We start from the raw sequence: 25,191 nt of genomic DNA, 5'->3' as shown, positions 1-25,191 counted from the left end.
CCATAGATGCCTCCACAGTCTCTGGGGCAACACTGAGGTATGTGAGGACAAGTTCTGTGGGAACTGCATCAAGGTGCATAGGAAGGACTGGGGCAAAGGCACCAAGAAAGTAAAACCATTTTGCATACACCAGAGTCAGAACTGGTCTGTAAAGCTGTCTGGACTCATCCACCCCTTGGCTGGCTGCAGCCTGGCAGAGGACACTTCCCTCCAAACAAGCAGCACCAAATATGAGCTGGGCACTATCACAGGAGAAATATTGAACCCACTCTGCCATACACCATCCCCAACCATTGACAGGCTTGGTGTTTCCACAGAAAACGGCAAAGTTTCAGACCTGTGCCACCAGCACCCACTGGAGAGGTGTTTTCCACAAGGGAAGCGTTCCCTCTGGCATGTCACTGGGGACTTTCTGGTTATGTTTGTTCTTTACACTGTAATTACTTCCTCTTCCTCAAGGGAAAGTAAGTACCCAACATAAAAGCATTCCTGGTTCCAGACTGCTTCCCATGTCCTGTTCAGGAACACCTACTCAGCTGCACAGGGGATAATCCCTTATTACTATCTTGAAGTGCGCCTGAAGTGACTGAACAGGAAAGGAAATTAGTTTCCTAATGGGAAAGCAAAGCTGTGTGATTTGAACCCTCTAGACTGGAAAATGCTGAAGTTGATTACACAAGCAACAAAATTGCCTAAGAATTAATTTCCCTGCCAGTGATCCTGCAATATTCTCCTACCCAAAAAGCAACTGAACAGCTTTGAAAGTCTTCCAACTCACCTTGAAGAACTCGGGGCCAAGAGAAAAGAGGCAACTTCAGACTTTGGGGAGCCCTACACAGAGGGGAATCTCACCCCAGTCCTGTGATTTATCTGGTGACTACAAGCATTAGTACAATTGCTGTAAACTTTGGGTACAAGGTTTTCTCCCACATTCTTTATAGAGGTTTGTAGAGAGAAACAGCTGCCCCTGTGTTTCTGAGAGCTGCCTTGGCATTGCCTCAACCATACAATGATATCTCAGAGGACAACGATGCTCCTGCCTCTGGATCCAATTCAAATATCCAAAGGCTGTACCCACACCACGCACTCCATTCTGCTCCTACGGCCCAGGCAGGCCAAGTGCTGCCAGGGCTCCAACCCAAAACCAGAACAGACTCCACCTGCGTGGAGCAGCGTTTCAGGACTTACCTGGGAACACCAGGAGGAGCACGATTAGGCCGAGAAGGAACCTGAGGTGGGGGCCCGAAGGGATCAGGAGAGGCACCTGGCCTGGAGGGCACAGGGGGGGCACCACCCAGCGTGGACCCACCAGCAGGAGGTGGCCCAGGAGCCGGTCCGCGAGATCCAGGTCTGGCGGGGGGCACTGCAGGAGCTCTCCTCTGTGGCGTGGGGCTGGATGTGGGAGACCTGCCAAACAAACAAAGGCATTCAACTGCAGCAACAGCTCTGGGGTCATTCTGCCACCACAGGCTGCCTTCAGCATTCCTCTCTTTAGCTTTACATCACTTTACACACCCCTCCCTTTGGCTTTCAAGGGCCACACCGGGGCCCAGGGATTGCCTTCAAAGCTACATCAGCCTCATCCAACCCAAGGGTTTAGAAAGTCTCAACATCTCTGTAAAGATATCCTAGGAGCCTGCCAGCAGAAATACCCAGGACTCTTCATCCACAGGAAGAAGAGGAGGACTCCCTGTGTCAGCGGGAGGCCCCAGCAAGGCACTGAAGAGGCGTCAGGCAGGTCTGCGGGGCTCTCCCCCTGAGCCTCTGGTACCTGCGTCCGGACGGTACGCTCTGCACCTGCAGCCAAGAGTCGTCCACCGGTGGGGGCATGGGGGTGCTGATGGTGCTGGTGTTGATGTCCCCGATGATGTTGAGGGCCTCTTTGAGGGCGTGGTACATGCGCAGCATTTCGTCGCGTCGCTGGGCCTGCTCCGCCGACTCCTCCATCAGCGTGTTTTGGTCGCCGCAGGAGTACAGGTTTGCCAGCAGCTCCGAATGGATGAAGTCCTTGGTCTGTAAGGGAGCAGAGAGAGAGGGAATCAGTTTTCAGCATCTTTCCTCAAAACACTCCATTCTGTCCCCACCTCTTCCTTCCAAGCTGCCTTCTGGTTTTCATCATTCTTTTCCTCCCTCCCTATTTTTCCCCTTTCTGCCACTCCCACCTCCATTGACCACAGTGCGATAAGTACATTGTTTATCATGAGGTGCATGATTGTCTTCGGCATGAGGTCCCTGATGGTTTTGTTGACAATTGCCATGTAGGAATCCACCAGGTTCCTGATAGTTTCCACTTGTCTCTCCAGCTGAGGATCCATGGAGTGCATGAAACTATCTCCTCCATTCTCCTCTGCTTCACTGGCCTGCAGAAAAAAAGAGAAACAGATTGGTGCTTCAAATTTAACACAAAATCGGCTTTTCATGAGAGCTAAGAGAAGAGTAGAAGGGAACAGGCAGGAAGTGCATGCAATAAATAAAATTTATTTAAACTTGTATTTTGAGCTGTGATTGTCAATGCACAGCTCAGTTTGCACAGACTTCTCCAGCTCAGATCTGAGAAACTGCAGCAATAAAGCTGCTCTCTTCATACAAAATTATTAAGAAAAGGTGAAAGGCAACAGGGACTCCTGACCCACGTCCAGAGGTTATGGCTCTGATGCATACACAAAGCTGTATTATTACTTTTTAATGTTTACAGCTTCCTGAAAGGTTCTTCATTTGATCTGGGTTTTCCATGACCAGAGTCAGTTAATATCAAGAATCATTCACCATAAATTAAGTCTCACAGATTCTCTGCCATGCTGCATCTTTGTCCTCATTATACAAATGAGAAAACAGATACAGAGAAGTAAAATAACTGCTCCTCTCAGGCTGACCACAAGTAGACAGAATAAACTAGAAAACTTTCCTATCATTTCAACTGCAACTCCTGCACTGTAAGTTACAATTATCTTTCCTTTCACACCAAGCAGATTAATCTCTTCCTGTCTCCCTGAAGTACTTTGTTTATTCTGTAAGGTAAAACCTGGACTGTGCTGTTTGACAGCAAGCAATCTCCAAGGCTCCTCCATTTGGGATCAATTTCAAAGCATTGAAGCATGAAAGAACTGCTGCCTTCCTCAATGCTTATTTTAAAAAAAAAATCCCTGTGATTGTATAATGAAACACCCTTGTTTTAAACAGCCCTGGTCTGAACAATTTGCCATGTAGGAAATGGCTTCTCTTTTGTTTTGGGTAACAAAATATATGAGAAAGGGCAAATTCTTTTGTTCATTTGAGCATTTGCTGAGAAGATCTTACATAATGAAGGAATGCAAGGTCTCAGTGTGAAACAAAGTAAAGGAAGTGGATGTCAAACAGGACAACTTAAAAAAAAGTGGGGGTAAAAAAAAAACCCCAAAATAAGCTTGCACCAAGATTCAGAAGTCATACAAAAAGGGAGGAATAAAAAGAAAAAAGGAAAACTTAAACCAAGAACAGAAACAGACAGCAGGAATCCAGCAGAGGGTACAAAGAGGGAGAAGAAGCAAATGCCTCTCAGGAAATTGCGACAAAAGGAGAGAAAAAAAAAAAAAGAGTTATCTGGTGAGAGCCCCAGGAGGCAACACAGGCAAAGGGGGTCAGACTTACTTTGTCCTTGTCCTGGCAGGCCAGTTTGAGCATACATGGAAAAAATTGAAACAAAAAGGGACAAAAAATAAAAAATGACTTTTAGTTGGTCTCAGAGTTTGGAGGTCCCATAATAGCACTGACAAGCAAAAGACCAATCCCACAAAAAATACATCAATACCTCTATTACCCTAGAAGAGGGACAAAAGAACTGTTTAGCTAAACTGAAAAGTGGGACGCTCTGCAAAGGAAATCATGTTGTTAGCAACAAAGGGCAACTTACTCACATGCAAGGGCCACTGCCATTCCTTGCAGGGGTTGTGAGACAGGGATCAGGGTTCCCAGGTCAAACCCTCCACTTGCACAGCAGCAGGTGGCCCACAGCCACTGTGGTAAAGAGGCCCAGTCTGGTTCAAAGCTGATCTCATGTGCCTGTTAGAGCCCAGTCCTCAACTCTCTTTTTAAAATCTTTTACCAGTTTGTTAGGAAATGCTTTAAGGCAAAACCAGCAATATTCACGTGTAACAGGACAGATGAATGCAAGAAATCTTTTAGAAGCAACAGATACAAACAGAAAAGCAATTATCACTTTTCTAATGGGAAAACTATTTATAGCAGCTTCCTCTCACAGAGGAACAGGAAAGGCTTTGAACAGAAACAAATACCACAGTTGTCCAGAAGTTACTTTTAAAGCAGAAAATAATGCTGACAATAAGTGCTGTGGGACAACAGGAAGGGAAGAGATAAGAGTTCTTGCTAAATGAGCATATCAGAGTATTTACCAAGCAAAAGGAAAATTCAAGGAACATCCCTCCCTAATTAGTTGGAGGAAGGAAAATGAGAATTGCTAGGTTAGGAAGTTCCTTATAAGGCTGTACAGAGTTACCAAAAAGGAATGGTGCCTTTGCTCAGTGGATACCATACCAGTTAGTAGTCATGGTATTAAATGTCACCCTTATATCACGAATTTAATGTTCACAAAACAAGACAGCTAGAGGGATTTAGCAAGGCAGGCTTCTCCTGCTTTATCTTCCCTTTGAAGCTGCCAGTTACTTTATCTCAAGCTTCCCGAATAGAAGCACCAAAACATAACAAAAAAAAATATTTTTGTTATGAAAGATTCTCAGCTCTAGCAAGACACAAAACCTTCAAAGACTTATTTTTAACACCAGAAGATGGAGCTATCCTTCTCAAGACACATGCTGCGCTCCTCCTTATCCCATCATTATGGCTGTCACTTACCCCAACACGCTCTGGGTAGACTCCTGCACGAAGGAAGGAAGCCTTCCAGCTATCCACCTCCTCCTGGGTCTCACAGGCCAGCTCCAGCTGCCGGTAGTCCTTGTAAACATTCCTGACAGGAAGACACATTTGATTATTCTCTCTCGCAACTTAGAGATCTGCCCATATTTGACAAAGATATCAATGACTAGGGAATCCTCCTGTCATTTTAACACAGAGATACTTGGTTCCTTGCTAGGAACCTCATGATGACCCTGCAAAAGGATTTTTTTTTTTTTTTAAATCAAGTTTGATTGCTCTCAAATCAGTTGTTTTTCAAAAAGGCCTGAAAAATATTCCCTTTTCAATTCTGCTTGCTGCTGGACTCCTCCATCCATCCCAGGTCCTATGGCTTTCCCTAGTCACTCACAGAAAACATTGTGATTGTAAATATATATCCCAGCCACAAGCAGCCTGAGGTAAGCACACCAAAAGGGTTGGGTTAAGTTCACACCACATGCCATGCACTAGCAAACAAAAGGAAAATTATACATAGATCTGTAAGATCAGAAGGAATGAAGTTAAGTCCTCCCATCTCCTTCAAAAGTGGCTGTCCCGAAAGGCTGCTCACATTTTTCCTGAACAGCTATCCTAACACACTCATCCCTACTCTGTTATGTAAATTTTGTCCCTAGCTCCAGCAGCTTGGTGTGTTGAGATGGGAGTTTACCTCTGTTCAGTGTTGAAGAGAGCAAAGATGTGCTTGCTGGACATGAAGCCCTTCTCCACATCTCGCAGTTTCAGGTTATCCACTGGTAACATGTACTTCTTCTCCTTCTCCTGAAAAGGGAATGAGGAACAAGTCACTCCTGCTCCAGGGTCACCTCTGCTCTGCCAGCACGGAGCATCAGCAACAGGGCCCCACATCAACTGAGAGGCATTCTCAGACCCAGGTCCTCTGTTTCCTTGAGTCTGTGAGAGAAGGGGAAATCTGGAAACAAGAGTTTGTCCTTCCCAACTGCTTTTGTGATGTGGCCCAACAACCCTGTCTCCTTAACTCCTCCAGGACCAGGCACCAGCACAGCAATGTCCAACTCCCCAGACTGTGCTCAGCACTCTGGTCCCACTCTTCTTAGCAAAGGGGTCAAATCCAGGTTCAGGAAAAGCCAGGTATGTAATAGAGAAGCTAGTTTGATACAGAAGTTAAGTGTCAATAAATCTTGAAGTTTAAGGTTAAGTTTAAGTTTAGGTTTAAGATCTGGTTTTATACCTATCCATTAATAATTATATAGATCTCTATATCTATCTGTATATGTATCTCAAATTTAGCTCTTCAGAAAACCTGACTTGCTGATTTTGTTACTTCATCCTATCACTGTCCTAGCCCCACACTCTATTAGTTACTGTGAAACCTTTGCCCTCATAAAAACCAAAACCATCAAAACTTGATCTTAACTTTTACATTTGCATTCAGAAACTAAGTCAGAAATGACAACCCCTGCTTAGCCTCAAATCTGGATCTACAGCAAATTAATAGAACTGAATTTGGTTTAAGGTCCTCATTCAGAGCATCTCATTCCAGCAGGGAATTATACCCCAGCATAACAAGAGAGGGAGCCCTCACACTGGTCTCCAGAAGGCAGAACACAGCTATCCAAGACAAAACCAAAACCAGAGCAGACTCCCCCTATGTGCAAAGCAAGCATGTGTGACTGTCCCCTTGCGAGATCTTGTGTGTTTGTAGACCTTTCTTGGCTGGAAACAACGTGATCGCTCTTGGGGGAAACAGGATGGAAAACAAAGATGGTCAGTAAGGAGAGATCCTGAAGAGCTGACCAGGAAGGAAGGGCAGAGGAACAGGTACAAGTGACAAAGCTGCTGACTTCGGACACCCAGACAGCGGCAAATCCAGCCTAACATTCTTCTTAAACTTCAGCTAAATAGACTTGAGTTTGGCTAAGGATACCAGCACCTCACAGTTCTGAGATATCCCAAAGATCAAACTGTACCAGTTCATTACAAATCACATGCAATGAGAATATCCCAAAAACCAGCACCTGGAAAACAGAAGAGATCAGGGTTGCTGCCAGGCCATGAAAACTGGAGAATTCTTCCAAGCAAGTTTCCCTGGACTTTCTAATACTGCTGATCACTTTTAATTAGATGTGGGCAGGCATTTTTCTAATGGGATATCTATCAGCCACATGCTGGTCTCAGAGCTACACAGACTACTCCAAATTCAGTGAGCCACAAACAACTTACAGCTTTCTATTACTCTGGGTTATTATTATGCTGACTTAGACTGAACTGGTGACCTAGAAGAGAACAACAACTGCTGAGTCCCTGGCCGAGTCAGACCAACCTCACTGCAGCCTCGCTTAACTGGAATTCCCTACTTTTCACTCCACAGTCCCTGGGCTAGTAAAAAAAACCAAAACAAAATAAAACAAAACAAAAAACAACACCAACTACCCCCCACATCTCACCCCCAAAAAACACCCAAAAACCCCAACAAAAAACAAAAACAAAAACAAACAAACAAAAAAAACCATCAAAAAAAACCAAAAAACAAACCTAACAAAGAAACCAAACCACCAAAAAAGAAAAAAAAAAAACCACCAAAAAACAAACCACTCAACAAAATCCAACAAAAACTGCTGACATTAAAGATGTCTGAGAAAAACTTTCTGCATTAGACCCACATAATTCCATAGAAGCTCTGCAATGCTGTGATCCCTCAGGAAAAAAATGTCCAAAAGTAAGGGAATTCCATGTCCCTGATATGGAAACAACATGCTCTTTGCCAGAGTTTCAACTTTCACCCTTTCCAAGCTCTCGTCTAAATGCTGCCACGTGATCAAGACAGCACTATCCCCACATGCTGATCTTGCCACAGACCACAGGGAAGACAAAATATCTGTCTGCCAGCACAGCTTATCAGTCCTCGAGATGGAGGTAGCAAGAGCAATCAAGTGGAGGACATGGGCACAAGCAAGAGGCCCCCAAGCCAGGCAAGCTGCAATGAGCCCCTGCTGCTCCCCATCTCCCCACACCTCCCCCTTCCCAGTCCCCCACTTCAGCCTTTCCAGCTTCTCAGTTTTCAACCCAGCCTGTTTTATATCAACAATCTGACTTCATTTCCTGAATGTAGAGACAGGAAAGTGTGGAACGAGCTGCCAAGGGCTGAGCCTCTCAAAACTTTGGCTGAGCGCTCTGCCCATATGTTAGCAATCTGGCAGGGTGTGCTATGGCTGAGCAGCATCCTGGCCAAGAGGGGAAAAGGGCTTCTCTCTCTCTCTAGCTTTCCAGACTTGGAGTCAGGAGGGAAGAGAAGGAAGACTCAGCACACATTGAAATGGGAAAGCCGTTGGTGAAATCCTATATTCAAAGTCCTCAGTCTGATCCCAAGAGGCTTATGTTGCTCATATTGCCCTTCGTCAATAAGGAGAAGGAAAAAAAAAAATAGAAAAAACAGGCAAAACTCTCTCGCTCAGCAGTAGAGTATGTGTTATATAAAATGTGCTCCTTGGCTGTGAGTTAATCTCTAGAGCTGTGAGGCCAAGGGGAGGTGCAGCAGCGGCCCCCAGACTGTATAAAACACACCGTGGTGCTCAGCATTGGCTTGGGACTATTGTAGGCACAGGGTAACCACCCCTCATCAGGGCTGCTGCTCCCCACAGGAGCCCCAGCCTGCAAAGGAGACCTGCAGAAAGAGATGACTGCAAGCTCCTTGCAGAGGCAGGGTAAGTGCTGGAGGATTATTCCCCCGCCCCCAGCACAGTGCAGAACACAGCCATATGGCTCTGTACTTTGCATCTACCAGGGAAAGAAAATACACATGGCCAGGAAGCCGACCAGGATCCATGAGCCATTCCAGTGGTGGGGTGGAAAGCACAATAACTGCAGGAAAAAAGTGATGCTGCAGTTGCAGCATGATGTTCCAACGTCCTTTATTGTTGCTATACATCTCCTTATGGTGGCTAAATCCTAGAGGTGGGTTTTGGCCAGATATAGCAATAATCTGCACTAACACCTGAATATTTTGTTGCTAACCTGTAGGTAATAACCTACAAGAAGTTCACAGAATTCAGCAGGCAGCAAGCCAGCCTGACTCCAAGCATTCCCTCCATTCACCTGGACTGCCTCAGCAGCAAAGTAAATTTTCCTGCCCTTGGATACATGCAAAATGAAGCTGACAGATGCATGTGTGGGCTCCCTAAGGTTGGAAATTGGCACTCACAGCGCAAGAAAATAATTGGCAGAATTATTAGGTCTCAGTTTGCATTTGGAGCATAAATAAACTAATTAAAGGTTTCCCTGTAGCTGTTATGACAAACACCTTCTTCTGCACAGAGACAAGGGTCTGTGGATATGGGAGAAAACATTGCCATTGTTTTAATTGGGGGCTGTGTGAAATTAGGAGAAATTTATCTCGCTTAAACCTGTTAATCTCCTTTCCCTCCTGTAAGATGTAAAGTGTTATGGGTGAACAAACCTGCCCCAGAGATGCCTGGAGTTTCAGTAAAATTGTTTCTGTTAAACACGTGCACGGCATTTTGGGAACTCCAGCAATAAAACTCTACTCCAATGGAGAAACGTTAACATCATAATTTATAATAAATGCACTGCATGAATACATGCACACTAAAAGATTAGTAGGAAAAAGCCTCTGGAATATTTGAAAGCAAGTGAGCTGAGCTTTTCAAACTGAACCAACCACTCCACTCCCCCAAACAAGATGTTACCAACTGCTTTCTGCTTCTTGTCTTAGCAAGTAGAAGAGCTGAATTTCTGAGATTGATTCCTCCAGGAAGCCCTGGTCATCCCACTACATCCACACATCTTGAGACCATCCTTCCCAGACACAGCCCACCTGTATCACTTTAGCCCTCAGAGCATAATTTATAGGATTGATTCCTCCCCTAAGCTGCAGAGCAGCTGTAATGGCTTGTTTACATCAGAAAAAAAAGCTGTCTTGGTTTAACTTAAACAACACATCTTAAGATTTTAAGCTGATTTAGTTGAAAAGCTCTGTAGACACTGGACCTGGACTCCTGTGATTCATCACAACCGTTACTGTGGGCTCAGTAAGCACAGCAATGGTAATTAACTCACCTGCACAAAAGTAAAGATTTTTATTCACATCAGCTGAAATAACATGCAGATTTAAACCTACAGCCAAGTGCAACCCTAGGAAGCCTTCAGGGGTTTTATGAAGAGGCACAGGCAGAAACCCGAGCTGCTTGAGAGAGACTACAGTGCCCAAAACTCCACTGTCATGACCCCTTCTGAGGTCACAGCAATGCCCACCAGCCTTCACAAAGGACAACCAGGCACTTCTCCCTGCCCCTGTCCTTGTGCCAGGGCAGGGATGAACCATCCCAGAGTATCTGACCTGCCTTGCTAAGGTAAAGCACGACACACAGGGACACACACAAAGTGTTTCACACCCCTGAGGAGGGTGGGTTACACCTCCCCAGTGCACGGTCAGCGCCATGACGGGAGTTCCAAGCGTTCATATTTTCAGTCACAAATCTTAACCATCCACATTAGGATAAGGAATCCTGGAAGGGAGGTATGTGAATGAAGTCCTCTTCTATCCCTGCAGCACAGGGAGAGGGAGCAAATCCTGTGGGCAGGGGCTAACATCTGGAATCACTACAGGAGAGCCAGGCGTCACAGAAAGCGACAGCATTCCTCAAGTTTCCATGCAGGGTAGGGAACCTTCCTTTCCCCCGCGCAACCCCATCCGTCAGCCGCTCACTTCCTGCCAAACTCTGCCTTCCCAGCAGCCAGCAAGCTCCTCCCTCGAGTCTAGTTAGCTTTCCACTGCCACGTCAAGTGAGGCAGAAGGACAGAAGGGAAGCAAGAAGGGAGGGAGAAAAAACCAGAAGAGGGAGGGAGGCTCAGCAATGCCAGGGCGTAGTGGGGGGAGAGAAAGAAGGGATGTGGATTGCTCCTGCAGCAGCCAGAGGTGAGCTGCAAGGGCAACTGGCCAAGGTTGCCTTCTGCAACCCTGTCAAAGGACCTTCTGGAGGGCTTGGAAGAAAAGGCTGGTTGTGTTTGAGCTTTGCTTGGACCCACTGATCTTCAGGACAGGAGATGAGAGTGCATGGGGCCTGAGGATCCTCCCACACACCTCCATGGGGAAGAAAAGGAGTTGAATGAAGCAACAAGTTCTGCACACCTGGGTGATAGCCAAGACTTCACAGCATTTCCTTCTCAAACTGCAGTAATCGATTTTTTTTTTTCTTCTTCTCTTTCTAAAAAGGTGCAGCATATCCCAGGTGGAATCCAGGTACCAGCCTGACACCAGCACTGGAAGGCGCTTGGAAACTTGCTCCAAATTGGAAACATGCAGGGAGCAACATTTCTTCTCCCCCAGCTGCCAGAGGAGGATGTTTTTCCAATCAGGACTTGGACTTTCGTTCACCCCATCTCTGCCCCGCACAACCCCATCCCAAAAGCGGGGAGGGGAGAGGACTAATGAGCTGCTGATTGCCGGAGAGCAGATCGCAGAGGCTCCACTCCGTCTGCCCAGTGTTCAGACTACCTGTTCAGGACTACGAGATTGTACAGTAGTCTGCACATTGGTTAGGCTGTGCTGGGATACACCACACACTGCCAGTGCTGCACGGGGACGGCAACACCTGCACGGCAGAGGGACATGCTTGGAGAGGGTGGGCTCTGGGGATGGCTGCATGCAGAGGTCACTCATCCCTCAGCCTGCGAGGGTCTAACCCTTTGGGGCCGTGCCTGATCATCACTTTTACTTGCCTGTTCACCAGCCTACTCGCAACCCTCTTATTCCTCCTCTGTCTCTTTCATTCCATTCTTATTTCTTGCAGTTTCATGTGCTTGACCCAAGGTAGCTGTGCTCAGGATGGCTTGTGTTTCACATGCTAAGCTTTGCCATAAAATGCAGAAATAAACACACAGGCCTGTCAGAGTGACAGCTGTGGTGTGCTTTGCTACCTGAGAAGGCAGGTCCAAGCACAGAAAGGTGACTGGAGAAAGGAGAGTTCATAGTGTAAAGAATATTGGTCATAATACAAAGAAAAACCCGCAAGGGATTAGAAGTTGGAGGTTTGGATGCTCGGGATGTTGTGTTTGCTTTGATGTTTGTCTGCCAGAGAAAGAAGAGAAACAGTGAAAGAATAAATGAGGACCGATTAAAACTGAGTAAGATTATGAGAAAACATACACTTGTGAAAAAAGATAAGTGCATGAATGAAAAGGCTCCAGAGAATGTAAAGAAAATAAACACGTTCCAGAGAGCACCTGAGAGCAGCATGAAAGCAGGAGAAGAACCACCTCAGAGCAGACCTGCTCTTGAGTTCTTTAAAACAAGCTGGAGGCAAAAACTTCACTGCAGCCAACCCATTACAGCAAACTTCTGATGACCAGGAGCATCTGAGGAAAGAAAAAGGATTTCTACCAGTTGTCTGGGCCTCAAGGAGATGGACTGGGGACTGGAAGGGGCCAGAGAGGAGGCAAGTGCATGTGTGCAGTGGGGGGGACAATCTCCACTGATCCATGTGTTTATTTGTAAACCAGAGTTGGGTAAGAGACACTGACAGGTACAGAACACACAGCTATCTTGTGACTGTCAATAAGGTCACATCTCTTCCAGGACAGGAGTACGTTTCAAGCAAAAGAGAAGGCATGAAGACGGAAGATCAACAACAACTGATGCATCAGGAATCAACACGATCTGCAAGGAACACGAAGCACCTGCACACACCTAAAGTACCTAAAACTCTGCAGCCATCCCTCCTTGTACACACACAGGCCTCAAATGCAGTGACATTGCATGCAACATGTGAATACCCTCACACAAGCAAATAAGGTCATTCTTCTAATGCAGACACCCATTCACACACCACCCAAATTTCTAGTACATGATTTACCTGAGTAAGGACAAAAGGTTCCATCTGTGTTGCACATTCACACAAATTCCCAAAGGAAGCAGCAGATCTATCCATCCACCCAGCTGTGCAAACACTCCAGCACACAGTGGCACACAGGCACTCCAGCAGGAACAGTCACCCTGCAGAGCAGGGATTGAGCTTTACAGGCAGGAACCATAGAGCACAGAGCCCATTCCATCCTGCCTGGAAGGTCCCTGTCACCAGCAGCTCTCTCCATGCTCCCAGACCCTCTTTTCTCTTTTCCAGCAGGCAGGGAAGCCCTGCAGAGTCACAGGCACTGTGCATTTCATAAGGGATCTGAGCAGAAGGAGTATTCAAATCAAATCCTTGTATCACGTCCACTGTGGCACTTGCTGAGCAGCCAGTGTGCTCTGGTGCTGAGCTGCTGCTCCACGGGGATACTAAGGCCTCCCTCAGCAAGGAAACCTCACTCTGTACTGCCAGCAGCTAGAGCAGGCTCCTCCCCACCTCTCCTTCCCACTGCTGGCCTGCAGCATGATCCCACAGGGTTCAGGAGGTGCAGGTACCTCAGGAGGGTCGCCAGGTCCTGGGAGGCCAAGCTTTCTGTGGGGCCACTCTCCATGGGGCCAGTGTTTGACTCATTGAGAAGAGACAGGAAGAAAAACAGAGAGCCCAGGAGCACACACACATGCTCCTGGCAGCAAGGCAGAGTGGGGAGCCAACTTTCCACCCCCGCCTGGCCCACTCTTTCCTTCCCCTCCCATTCCCCAGCACACTCCTTCAGGCCCCTCCAGAGCATCAACAGCCATATATCCCTGCTAACACGTAATGCTGGGCCCTTTAAGACATTTTAAGCTTCAGTTCCTTTCTTCAGAGGCAGAGAAAAAACAAACCAGTGCTGCGGAAAGACTGGTATTTCACTAATGGGGTCCAGATGTCTTCGTTCCACAGACACTGGGTCCTGGCTTGGGGGATAGGGCAGGGAGAGGCAGTGTCCCCAATCCTCCTGGCCCCAGAGGTGCTGGCCTAGCCTTCACCCTCATCCCACCACACATCACCCCACCCTGCTCCTTCCCCCATCAGCACCCACAGCTCTGCTACCAGCACTTCCATCCACAAAAGGCAGATTCAGCTTTCTCCCTGTTCCCTCTGGAAAGCAGCCAGAGCACAGGGGAACTAGGACAAGAGAGCCCACAGAAGTGCAGGGTGGGGCAGACACGGCCTCCCTCTTCCTTAGAGAGCTGAAGCAAAGACCATGGTGTACAACCCTTAAAAACACGAGATTGTTTCAGGAACTGAAGAGGACATGAGTTCTCCTGAACTGATGAAGAAGGAGAGCTCTGTAACAGATATGCAAAAATCTCCTGTCTGACAAAGGACCATGCACTGAGAACAGCTCTTGGGCGTTGAGACAGCTCCCTGCAGGACTGAGGTTTGGGATGGGAATCCCCATGCTCAAGGCTCTCGCAGCTGCCCATCAAATGCACCAACTTTTAGCCTGACTCAGTATTTGAGTCCAGGCAGACGTTGCTTCCTTTGTCCCTCACAACAGCCAGTGATCAAGGAGTTTGACTTGGGGAGGAAGCAAATATAACATACACTTCCCTTTCCCCCCTGCTCCCACTCAGTTGAAAACAAAGGCTCCTTTCTCAGAGGCAGCTCATCAGTGCTGGTTCTCTGTTTTTAAGGGACAGGGGCTGGCAGGGAACTGTTTTCATTAGGCAGCTCTGCAGAAGGGAAATGGTGCAGACCTCCAGTTGCTATCAACCCCCAAGGCTGCCCTCCCTCAGGAGGGGAGGGAGGTCCAATCCCCATCCCAGACAACTGGAATCTATCAACAGTTTATACATCCCCACTGCAGACCGCCCTCCCTCCCACTCCCCGGGGGAAGAACAGGGAATTCTGATCATCTCTGTAGTACAGATGTAGCAGCTGGCTTTGATTAAACTACTTGATGTTTATAACCACTCGACCTGCATATGAAGCCCAGAGGAGAGGGAAGCCTCCCCAAGCAACTCTGAACACAAAGGGCAGGGGTCTTACAGCAGAGAGACTGATTTAGCAAAAGCCATTTCAATGCCGAGTTCTTTAATTAGGAAACTGCTGCCTGCTCATCCATAGCAGCACAGCAGCCATCTCCATACAGAAAGCAATAGTTAGAGGCTGATTCATCACTGTATTTGTCATCATTTCTACCTGCTGAGAGCAAAACAGGCCCACTGATGGCAACTAGACAAGAAGCCAGGCCCGGCTGCAGCTCCCAGACACAATACTGAGTGCCTCAGAACACCTGAGGCACACAAACCACAATAAGAGGCAGAGAAGTTTCTTAATTTGCAATCAGAAACCCTGATCAACTTAGAGCTTATGACTACACCATACCAGACATTTTTCATCTCCCAGCACATTGAGGGGACTAAACCTTTCAATCATATTCTTACCAGAACCATCCAGCTGTTCTTTCTCTTTTCAAAATAATCAAAAAGGACAATTATGTACCTTCGTCTTGCATAGGAAGCAAGACACTGTTGACAGTGATTTCAGCTGGAATGATTCTGTCCGCTTATAACAATTCCCACTCATGCAGAAACACATCACAGCATGTTGCCAGAATTGCTAATATTCAAGATTATCAAGCAACTCTGTAGAGTAGGTCCATGTTCCTATCAGTGATATTCCACACATCACTGTACTTTTCATCAGCAGAACTCTGACCATTTACAACTCAAACAAATTTAAATATTACACAGTAACTGGCACATTCAATATAGAATCAGTAAAAAGACATTCCTGCTTTGCTTGTTTAAGGGCTGGAGCTGGGAGAGATTAAATAATTTACTCGAAGTCAGAAGGAGCCAGCACCTGAGGTAGAACGTCAGGTCCACAGGTTCCATTGCTTTGCTCTGAGAGAGCTTTTTTCTTGTAACCAGGAGATGCATGAAATCACTGTCATGTGCCCTCAGAAAACTCACTGCTGCCCCACAAATGCCTTAAGTCCAAATGCTGGAACTAACCCATCACACCCTTGATGATCACAGCTGCCACAGCAAAATGAATAAAGGTCAAATTCATTCCAAGTGCCTGTCAACTTTCCACTGAGCCAGAACTTCAAGAATAAATATTGCTCCTTGTGCGTCAAACAATCCACATTCACATCAATTCAGAAATGCTCAGCAGCACTGAGGCCATGGGGAGCCTGGCCCAAGGATAGTTTCAGCTTGTCACAAGCTGCAGACAGCACTCGGAAGATTCATCTGTAATACCCAGTGATCTGAAGTGCTTGTCCTCATCAGATGCCTGAGACTCAAGTGGCAGAGTTGAGCTACTCACCTCATCATCCTTGTACCAGGAGAGGTTCTCCGCTGTCAGGACAAACCAATACTCCTTGGAGCCACCCTTCATGATCCCAATGTTGTTGATGGTGAGCCAGCCTTTCCGGATCACCTGAGGGGGTGGAAGCAGTGAGCATTAACAAGGACAATTTTCCTGGCCTTAGGTGACACAGGATCCAAGGGCATCCCTACATGCAGAGCAGTATGGAAAGACAAGGAACACGGTGCTCTCTGCTGCTGCCAGAAGAGCCCCCCATTCAACTGGCCAGTGAAGGTCCTTGCCCCAAAAGGGCCAGGAATAGCATAAACAGGAGGCAGGAAGGAACCTGGCAGTGCTGTGCATTCTACCCTCTGCCAAGAGGAAAGCGATACAGAAAGAACTACATCAGCAGTGCCTTGGAGAATGGCACAACCTACAAGCACCAAATCACAGCAGAACACCCAGAAAAGGCCATGCCTAGAGAAAACCAAGACACTGCAGGTGTGGAGTGCTTCACTCAACTCAGGGTAGAGGGAACTAGTTCAGGACACGGCCAAGCACCCAGAAAGAATTGAGTTTAGTGGAAGTAGTCACTAAAGATAACAGAACAAAATGGTGCATCTGGAATCAGTATCCTGGACTTCAGCATACCCAGGTATTTGGGCAGCCATATTAATCTAGGACAAGACAAGTTCCTAGAGGTTTAGTCTGTAAAGAAGCCAGGCTGTTACTCTTTAGGGGATACCTATTCACCAAGCGCTGGTTTAGCACCCCACACATGCCATAATCAAATGCAGGTATGCATCAGTTTAAAGGCATTAGCTTTTACTATTACTGCACTATTCACACCCAGAAACGTTTGTGTGCATTATTTACACCTTGTTGGATGGATATGCTTGCTGAAAACTTCCCAGCATTGAAAGACCATGAGACTGCACTGTGTATTAGCAGGTTGCATTGTGTGAGCAATCTACCCGGCTGGCCTACATGGTTACCTGCCCTGGAGGCACAGGATCATTTAACTGGCAATTTACTCTGTAAAGGCAGATACAGGAGCCTCAGATCTTCATCTCCTGCCTTCTATGCTCGAGCTAGTCCTACACTCCGTGTGGACAGGAGGGGGCAGTGGAACAGAACTACACACCCGTGGATTGCTGCTTTTTATCTCCACCCACTCGAAAGATGGACCTTCAGTTCTGAATTCTACCTCAGCATACTACACCTTTGCACCTCGTTTCTGCTTCATCTGTGTCTAATGCCAGCTGCCCTCCTCTCCTCATTTGGCAGCAGGGGGAATAATGTGTTTATGCCCTGGTTTTGCCTTCCCAGATGCAACATTAATGTTCATTAGCACACCCTGCTGAGTGGCCTTCTACTCACCAGGATCTCATCCTGCAAAGGGGAACCATAGCAACAGCAGCAGAGCAGAGAGCAGGAGAGGAGCAAAGAGAGGAGAGATTATTACCAGGAAAGCTGGAGCAGGAGAAGAGAGGCTCAAAAATAAAATAAAATAAATTGGAGGCTGGTACCAAATCTTTTACCCCAGGTGTTAACACAAGCAATCCCCATCCCAAAATAAATCTGCTAACGGGAAAGCAAAAGCACTTTACAGGTAGATCCAGAGTCTGCCCTTTGCACTCTTCCACGCTCAGCTCTACTGTAAGGGACTGCAGAGGATGGGATTCCCTACAGCTACTCCAAAATGGCTGGCTGGCCAGCCCAACCTGCTGAGAACACCTGCCTGCCAACAATCTGAAACACTCTGCAATGTCCTGTCCAAGGAGAGGTGGCCAAACATTCTGTTATGAAGACGATGGATGTCAGGAGTGAATATCTTTCAAAAAGACTACGCAAAAGCATTTACTTCCATTCTCTATGAAGCTGCTTGTAAGGCTTTGTTTCCAAGATCTTCTAGCCAAAATAGCTTTGCCATGTCCCCAGCAAATCTGGGACAAAGTGTCATTAGTCTTTTTTTAATTCTGTGTACACTCCTTACAGTTCCTGGAGAATTAAGGAAGGTCCTCCCCTCCACTGCTGTCTTCTCCCTTGGGTGTGTTTGGATACACACCCACTACAACCATGGCTATCATCACCCTCCATCTCCCTGTACAAGGGTTTATATACTTCCAGTGCAGTTTCTCAGAAAAAAGGTCCATGAACTCCCCTGAAATCTCTTTTCAAAAAGTATATACCACTCATGGGAAAGACAACTAGAAAGGACAGTTCTGTAACAGTTCAGACCTGGTGTTCTGTACCTCTCACTTTGGCAGGATAGTTGGCACAGTTAGTGAAGGGGCTGAACAAACAGGAGTTTACAGAACATTAATCAACAGAGATTTCTACCAGAAAAGCAAGACCAGATCTTGATTATGAAGCTGCCATTGCCCTCCATTGCTGCCAGATGCTCAGTTCTTCCTGACTGCATGCAGCCTAAACCACTATCCTCCAGTTAAAAACAGTTTGATAAGTTAAAAAAAGGCAACACAACAAAACAACTTAGAGCAGTGCTGTATCCAGCCCAGCACTTGTCCACCTGGTAACTTCCAGGTAGCAAAAACATCCTCCTTGCAGCAGTGAAGGAGATGGAACTTGGCCTACCTGGTTACCAGCTGCCTTCTTCTTGCTCATCTGGCTGCTCCTCTGCTGAGCACTGAAAACAACAGCAGAGACATTGAAAACTTCTAAGGCTCCTCTTGATTACCTGCAGCCTCCTCCCTTTGGTTAGCTGATACAGTGAGTTGGGGCCCCTCACCATTCGCTTCTAAACCTTAATAACCCCATCTTTTGTCATCTGCTCTCTCAGCCTGGACTACTCATCTTCTCACTCCCACATGAACCTCATTTGGGTCACTAACCCCCCATAAACTGCTGGGTTTTTTTGTTCTGACACAAACCTTTGACTGTAACACCCCCTTCCATGCACCTCTATTGTCACCCCAGCCTTGCAGTCCAAAGCCAGTGAAAAAACAAGCAATACTGAGAGCTGCACCATTCTTGGGACAACAGCATCTGCACCAGGGCCTCTGCACCCCATTTACTGGGGCAGCTGTAGGACAGAGCACAGGAAACGCATGTGGAGAAGAGAAGGCAATAGGAGGTGGGTGCTTACTTGGCAAAGCCAATGAAATCCTCGTGGTTTGTGTTCATGTAAGCCAGCTCAATGTCTATTAGAAGCATGACCTGCCAAAGAGAGGCACAGAGCAAGAGATTAGCGACTAACCCTGCTAACAGGGGCACACAGAGCCCTGGACATTGTTCATCCGATCCCCTCTTGCAGCCAGACACCCTTTGGCTCAGGCCTGACACAGACATCTTCAAAAGGTGTTCCCCACCCAATTTCCCCCGTGACACACACTGCTGATCCCCACCTGATCCTTGGTCCTGCCTTCTCTCTCACGGATGTGGGTGGTGACGATCCTCTCCATCTCCTCACGCAGATGGGGGTACTGGCTGAGCTGCAGGAGAGAGGAAACACGTGCACATGGGAAAGGGAGGCAAAAAGGGGGCTGCAGCCCCTCACATGTACACATGCACACATACACCTTGCTACCAGATATTCTAAAGGGAAGTTCTAGAAAGCTGGACTTGCAGACAGATTTTCCCAAGTTCCTGGAGGTCTGTTGCAGGCAAAGTTAATTTCTGCTTGCTCTGGGCTCTAGAGAAAAGCCCTTTTCAGTCTTGCAGCAACCTTTCTGTCTCACAAGAGCCCTGCTCCAAACTCACCACATTCTTCCTGTCATGAGGCTTTTGGCAAACCCCAGATATAAGTGCACTGCTTCTTGCTTGTTGGTTTTTTCCCATTAAAGTGAGTAGTTTCTCTAGATGTTCAGCATCTCACTGTAGTAGGCTAAGCAGGTGAATGGCCTGTTATTACAGCCTGTTAAGTCCTCTGTGATTTCAGCCCCTGTTTGCTGAGGGACCAAGCAAAAGCATCTGTCTCTCTCCAACATCTGCAAGCAGACAGAGGATCTGACCAGCTCAAGGTTTCATGTCTCCAAGAAACACCATGCTCTGGGCATCCAGCTGCTTCTATCTGCTCTCCTGTGCTGGGGCAGGATTACATAGTTGAGATTTATGTTCATATTGCAGCTACAGCACACTTTTTGCTACATTACTGAGGAGTGAATCCTTTCCTGCCCACACCGAGAAGCAGAAGGACTCTGGTAGCCCTGATGCAAGGGAAGATTATCTACAGAGATAATACCTGAGTTACACTTCTAGAATCAGCACCTTTAACACCTCTGGGTTTCACACAGCTCCTGCCTTCTCGCCTAGAGTCATAAAGCTCTGGTGATTCCTACAGCAGCAACTGTTCCATCTCAGATCAAGCCAGGCACAGCCAAATGAAATTAATCCTCTAAATCCAGACTCCAGCACTGTTTTCCCTACTTCACCTATCCCCTGTGAAACTATTTTCCCTGGGTTTTTTTTTTTAATATGTCCAATTTGACTATGATATCGAACAGCATTTCCCAATATTATTCTTTTATACCTGCTCAAGGAGGTGTATAAAAAGAAAATCTCATTTGCCCAAGGCATGTACTGCATTTGTTTTGTTCCTCCCATTTATGGAAGCTTCTTAAACTGGTTTGCCCTTTTGTTTTGTATATATAATTATAATATGCTACAAGGAACAGTCTCAAAATGTGCAGCATCACTTCTAGAAGCCAGATCCCGCACTAACCACCACCAATATTCCTAACATCTGTCAACAAATAAGTTTCAAACCCTTTGAGCCCCTTTGCAGTCAAGCAAGTTGCAATAGCCTAGAACTGGAATTTGGACTAGATTTGACACTATTTTTAATTGTGTGGTTTGTTTTTGAAGGCAACAGAGGCAGGAAAAAAAGCAGAATTAGTGTTCCACCACCTTGAAAGCAAAAACTGAGTGTTCTCCATGATCTTTTGGTTCAGGCAGCTGGTTGCTTCAGAGACAGACAGGGAAAGCTTCCTGTTTCCTTTGGGGGGGTTGGCAAAGGATAGTTGGGCAAGTTATGTCAAACAGAAAAACAGGAAGTTGGAAAACCTTCAAGCAAGTCTCAGCTTCTTTGCTTCAAATTAAAAAAAAACCCAAACAAACAACAAACACAGTCAACCAAAAAACACATGAAACCTCCCCCCACCATCCCAGTCCCAACCAGTTCAAATGCACACAAAGTGCAAAACAAGTCGTGGTTTATTCAGTACCCAGCTTGTCCAGCAACATCCATGTGCAAAAATAAATTGGCAGCATTGGTCCCCATGCAGGAGCTTCTGACCCCAAGCATGCACAGGAGCAGCAAGGGTGGGCAAGGAAAGAGGATAAACAAGCCACAGGATGTCACACCACCAAGGAACATGCAACAGGGTATGGAGGGGCAAGGAGTTATCACCAGCAGAACAAACAGCACCCAGAAATGCCATGACTCTGAAAGACAGGAGAGCAGGCGACCCTTCGAGGGGTAAATAAAGTCTGTCAGCCTGGGATCGTGTCCCAGCTCACTGGGGTTTCGATCCTGTTTTAGCATCATTTTCCTGTTCAATCAAAATACGAGCTTACAGCCCTCTTTGAAAACCAATTTGTCCCAATGCTCCTTAGTTCCCCTCTTTGCAGATTCTATAAGTCCTTGCCAGCACACCAGAGATCAACCTTCAGCTGAAGGGCTGCTGACTTGCAAGACTTCCTGCACTTGAGAGACACTGCAGTGCAGTCTGGCACAGAAGGCTCCTGCTTTTGGAAAAACACTAGCTAGAACACTATCCTCCTAAATGTAAGGGAGCATGCTTATACCAGCTTTCTGCTGCCTTTGGAGCTATTCTCCAACAGCAAGAAGCTCAGAATCAAACCAGTCACAGGACAGCTGTTAATGACCGTCTTCTTCAGCCCTCAACTTCGTCTAATAGCCAAGAAATAGTCAACTTTTCATACAGGAAAACTACTGTGAACACAGATGGGTTTGTCACCTTCTGTGTTCTTTTACAGTCTTATAATAGTCGATCTATACAGCTTTATCAACTGTACATACAATGATTTCTTCACCATCTGGGGTGAAATGAAATAATTGTGAGAGAACATAAACAATAACACACAACAGTTCAGGACAGCAACAAACCAAGGCTACAGGACTGTTAAGCTAATTCAAGAGGTGTCAACCCAAGCAGCCTTCCTTTCCCAGAAGCCTTACAGGACTTCTGGTGAATTTAGAGGTTTTTGTCATCTTTTCAGATGCAGCATCAGTCCACAACACGGCAGGCTGGGTATTACTTTATAATTAGCATCAGTCCTAAAGTAGCCTTTTCCAGATGCTTCCCCTAATAGCACATGCTCTTGTCCATGTCAAGCAGTTAGAGCTATAACATGCAAAATAAATATTGCAAATTAACTAATGTCCCTGTGCTGTTACTACCTTATGCCATCAGAACCCATCTCAGTCCAGCTGCAATCATTAAGTGGCCTTTTCTTTCTTTCTACTCTTTCAGAGGGAGGTACAGGCAAGATTAACCTTCTCGCTACATGCAGACATTTGATTTAAACATTACTAAAGTCTTTCTTTTTTCTTCCAGTACCATTGCTACGTGTTTTCATTCAGGCAGTTATTTTACATCTAACATCTGCCTCCCTGGCTTTAACTGTAGCCATTAGTCTCCTACAGTGTCACTATCACCTTCCTTACAGGATTACCCAGGTTGTGCCATCTTGGAATATCCTCACAGGGTTATCCATCACACCATGGACTAAAAAATCCACAGAGCAAGTGGGTATCCAGCCACTCTAATGACATGGTCCAATACAGAAACTAGAATTCAACACCCTTGGGGTTTTTATCATCATCCTTCTCTCTCCCCACCCAGAACAGACATCACCAGCTGGATACAGCACACAGTGCAAGCAATCACACCCATCAAAATAAAAAATCCACATTAGAAAGAGGCTGGGAAGGAATTACTCTGCCTCACCACACCAGACCCCACAATATGGCAACAGCAGGACTCCTCAAGAAACAGACTGGGCAGAGCTTGGGGCATGCCAAAGATGTGTCCTTACAGAGGTGGCAATGAGCTCTGCACTCCTGAGTGAGCCAGACTTCGTTAACTCATCTTTTGCCCTCACTCTGAACTCAGATCAATTCTTATCTTCCCTTCCTTCCCAATTTAGGGCTCACCAAAATGCTGTTGAGTCTGGCTGTAACCCTGGAAGAAGGAAACTGTAATTTCCAAGTCCTAAAACAGCCCATCAAACAGTCCTTTCTGACTCCGTTTCCAGAACACGCTACTGCGGTGCCACACGTTTCTGGCCCCTCGCTGGTAAGCTTAACACCAATTGCCACATCTGCCTTCTTTTTAAAGGAGGCATGTGGTGCCCTCTCCTGGAGGGAACCAGCCTGGGAATCAAAGCCACTCCTGCCCCAGCCTCTGAGAACTACTTGACACCTTCCCTGTCGCTCTCCACCTGCTGCTGCCCTCAGGCTTCACCTCCTGTGGTTCACAGCAAGCAAGGAAAAGCATCACACTACTTCCCCCTGAGCATAGCCCATGGAGTGAGAAATCAGCAGGAGGATGATGCAGAGGGTGTAATGCCTGGAAAAGCTTTTCTCAAAGCCTTTTGGAACTCTGAATGTCTCTTGCAGAACATCTTGCACCTCAAAGTTTTAATCAACTATTGTTTTGTAGATGCCATGGCCCAATATGCACTGCAAATGACTTGTGCTGTGGGGGTGTGAGGTCTTTTCCTGGTTTTGTATCTTTTTCTAGGGTACCTGGATTTAAGGGGGTCCCAGAAATAACAACAAAGGAGTCAAATGTGCAGGAAATGGCACAGCAAACTGGTCTTACAAAGCGTTTGATCCACACTGAGCCAGACAGAGGAAAAGGTTACAGCAGAGTAACTCACTGCTCGGCTAAAGAGCCCATCAGCTGTTACCCACTCCCCTTGGCCTGCCTTTAAACTGCTCCGGTACCTGCAGGTTGCTGCTCTCCTCTAAAGGCATTGTTACATCAGTTTTCTCTAGGTCTGCTGGAGTTCCTGGTGTGTGTGGAGAAACAGCATGGAAGTGTGTGGGAAGGGGATGGGCATTGACCTTTCTTCAATATTTTGTTTGTTTACCTTTTCGCTACACTTTCTGATGGTGGATGTGAGCTCACTCACTACCATATCCACACACTTCAGACTTGGCTCCTTCAACTTCTGCACCTGCTTTTTCACTATGGCTTCAAAAGCGAGGTCAGGCGTGAAGAGACCCGTTCTGCATGGCAGGGGAAGGGTGGGAAGAAGCAACGAGGAAGAAGAAAGCAAAGCAGAGAAAGAGCAGGTAGGAGGAAGAAAGAAGGAAGGAAGAGGGAGAAGAGAGAAAACACAAGGCAAAATGAGAAGTGAGATTTTGGTTCATTCCATTAGTTTACTGAACCAGGTGAGCATTGCTATGGGGCCTGTGCACTGCCAAGTATCAGGAGAGTCTACAGGCAAATGGAAGTGTCAAAGGGGGTATGAGGTAGGAGCAGCTGGGCCAGTGAAATGGTGAGCTGTCAAGAGCAAGATGAATGAATGGAGCCCCCAGGGATCAAGTGATCACTTCCTGAAGGAAAGCTTCTTTGGATTTCAAGACAAAACTTCTTGCCACTGAGCCACTGCCTCTTTTCCTAGAGGTTCACCATTTCTCTTTATCTTATTTCCTCCCGACCACAATTATCTCCCCTTCCACCTTTTCTTATTCCAGCTGCAGGAAGCCGGAAGAGGAGCCAGGCTAAGACCTGCAGAGGTCTGTCACTTGCATCTTGTTTTGGCAGAACTGAACTGATGTCTCTCAGTTTCAGGGATTTGGGAAAAAACGCTCCACTTACAGAACATATTTCATCTCACTCACCTCCCCTGCAACATCAGCTTCCTCAGTAAGAACAGATGTACCCAGGATTTAGGAAAATGCAAATGTGCTACAGGACGTCCACAGCTATACAAAGCATCCATTATACCTGCAGTATCAGACCCATCATAGGCCTGCTGTGATTTATAAGGAACTATTAATTTCCACTGATATTTTGCGGTCTGTGTTCTCAGTGGCTCCACTCAAGAAGAACAGAAAGTCCACAGAAACTAATGTTACTAAAATATAGCCAAGATCAATCCAATTCAAGACTACTGCACCCAAAAAAAGTTTTTCAGCACTTCTTTTAACACTTCAGAGCTT

The 25,191-nt window shown here is 46.5% G+C and overlaps 1 protein-coding gene across 19 annotated transcripts in view; it reads right to left on the bottom strand.

The window, feature by feature from the left end:
* Positions 1–25,191, bottom strand: part of DNM1 (dynamin 1) — a 65,561-nt gene that overhangs the window by 8,070 nt on the left and 32,300 nt on the right. For 6 of the 19 annotated variants that reach the window (XM_040083645.2, XM_040083646.2, XM_040083653.2 and 3 more), the window contains exons 11-21: positions 19,400–19,486; positions 19,141–19,211; positions 18,630–18,681; positions 17,412–17,423; positions 16,050–16,163; positions 5,558–5,667; positions 4,849–4,960; positions 3,628–3,639; positions 2,190–2,360; positions 1,772–2,013; positions 1,189–1,407 (exon numbers count right to left, since the gene is read on the bottom strand). In XM_040083645.2, the coding sequence (XP_039939579.1) occupies positions 1,189–1,407; positions 1,772–2,013; positions 2,190–2,360; positions 3,628–3,639; positions 4,849–4,960; positions 5,558–5,667; positions 16,050–16,163; positions 17,412–17,423; positions 18,630–18,681; positions 19,141–19,211; positions 19,400–19,486 (1,202 nt within the window). Of the gene's footprint in view, positions 1–1,188; positions 1,408–1,771; positions 2,014–2,189; positions 2,361–3,627; positions 3,640–4,848; positions 4,961–5,557; positions 5,668–16,049; positions 16,164–17,411; positions 17,424–18,629; positions 18,682–19,140; positions 19,212–19,399; positions 19,487–24,113; positions 24,253–25,191 lie in introns of all 19 variants that reach the window. The other 13 variants (XR_005703756.2, XR_005703757.2, XR_005703753.2 and 10 more) reach the window with 6 other exon arrangements.

Source organism: Hirundo rustica, chromosome 20 (assembly GCF_015227805.2).
Source record: "Hirundo rustica isolate bHirRus1 chromosome 20, bHirRus1.pri.v3, whole genome shotgun sequence".
In the NCBI taxonomy this organism is placed as follows: Eukaryota; Metazoa; Chordata; class Aves; order Passeriformes; family Hirundinidae; genus Hirundo; species Hirundo rustica.
The sequence above is the reverse complement of the archived record's forward strand: the minus strand, read 5'-3'. Positions and strand labels throughout refer to the sequence as shown.